At 42.1% G+C, this 1342-nt stretch overlaps 1 protein-coding gene across 11 annotated transcripts in view; it reads left to right on the forward strand.

The window, feature by feature from the left end:
- Chd9 (chromodomain helicase DNA binding protein 9) overlaps positions 1-1342 on the forward strand; it is a 221387-nt gene that overhangs the window by 203944 nt on the left and 16101 nt on the right. For all 11 annotated transcript variants that reach the window (XM_029480612.1, XM_029480617.1, XM_029480616.1 and 8 more), the window contains one exon: positions 377-545. In XM_029480612.1, coding sequence (XP_029336472.1) covers positions 377-545 — 169 coding nt within the window. The remainder of the gene's footprint in view (positions 1-376; positions 546-1342) is intronic.

Here is a 1342-nt window from a genome sequence, read left to right on the forward strand (position 1 = left end):
ACATGGGAAGACCGTATGTCATACAGGGAAGAGTCATGCCAGTATATGTGTGTGTGTGTGTGTGTGTGTGTGTGTGTGTGTGTGTGTGTGTGTGTATAAGAGTGATGTCGCTAAAAGTGCCATAAATAACATGCCTAGCGATGTCTGTCTGCCCTGGAAATGTTACAGTCATGTGCTTCCCACATGAAAAATGTTGGTTTGTAGTCATAAAAATGATGAGTGTTTTTCCTGTTGATTTGATTGAACGGGAGAACCTCAGGAGTGTCAGGGACTTTGCCTTCCTCTTTCTAAGTAAAATATCTTTCTTGATATCCTGTAGTAAGGTTTTTGGTAACATTTTCTGTCTTGATAATGGTTCTGAATTTTGTTTTAATAGGAAGGTGGCTTGAAGTTGACATTTCAGAAGCAGGGGCTTGCCCAGAAAAGACCATTTGATGGTGAAGATGGCACCCTGGGTCAGCAGCAGTACCTCACTCGCCTTCGGGAGCTCCAGAGCACATCGGAGACTAGCCTTGTTAACCTCCCCAAATCTGTGCCAGCATCAGGTAAATGTGCAAATGGTAACTCGGTATTAACAAGATATTCCTTGCCATTTCCAAATTTTCTTTTATACACATTTGACATAAAAACCTATTTTCTCTTTAGTGTTGGGGACCTCTTTAACACCTACAAAGTAGTCAGCATAATATTAAATATTATTATTTCCTAGAATATGATGTGTGTGTATCTTTGTGTATGTGTCTATCAGTCTGTGTCTGTCAGACTGTGTGTGTGTCTGTCTGCCTATCTGTATCTGCCCCCACCCCGGGCGTGTCTCTCTCTCTCTCTCTCTCTCTCTCTCTCTCTCTCTCTCTCTCTGTGTGTGTGTGTGTGTATGTGTGTGTGTTCTGGAGATCACACTCAGGACTTTTATGTATGCTTAGCCAGTCACTTTACCTCTGAGCTGCACCACCAGCCTTGTTGAACTTTATAATGACATTTTGAATTATAGCAGTTAGTTTGAGAAGTTTAAGTATTTGAATGGAGATACCATCTTGTCAAGTAGCTTTTAACAGATAAAAGTTAGAGTAGTGTTTTGGGAAGGTGGTATATTTTGTGCTTCAAACAATAATTTAAGTCACATGATAGTGGTTGTTGGTAAAAGACTAAAACTTAAGAGAGTGCGTGCCGGGCGTGGTGGCACATGCCTTTAGTCCCAGCACTCGGCAGGCAGAGGCAGGCGGATTTCTGAGTTCGAGGCCAGCCTGGTCTACAAAGTGAGTTCCAGGACAAGACTACACAGAGAAACCTGTCTCCAAAAACCAAAAAAAAAAAAGAGAGAGAGAGAGAGAGAGAGAGAGAG

The sequence above is a fragment of the Mus caroli genome, chromosome 8 (assembly GCF_900094665.2).
Source record: "Mus caroli chromosome 8, CAROLI_EIJ_v1.1, whole genome shotgun sequence".
NCBI classification, from domain to species: Eukaryota; Metazoa; Chordata; class Mammalia; order Rodentia; family Muridae; genus Mus; species Mus caroli.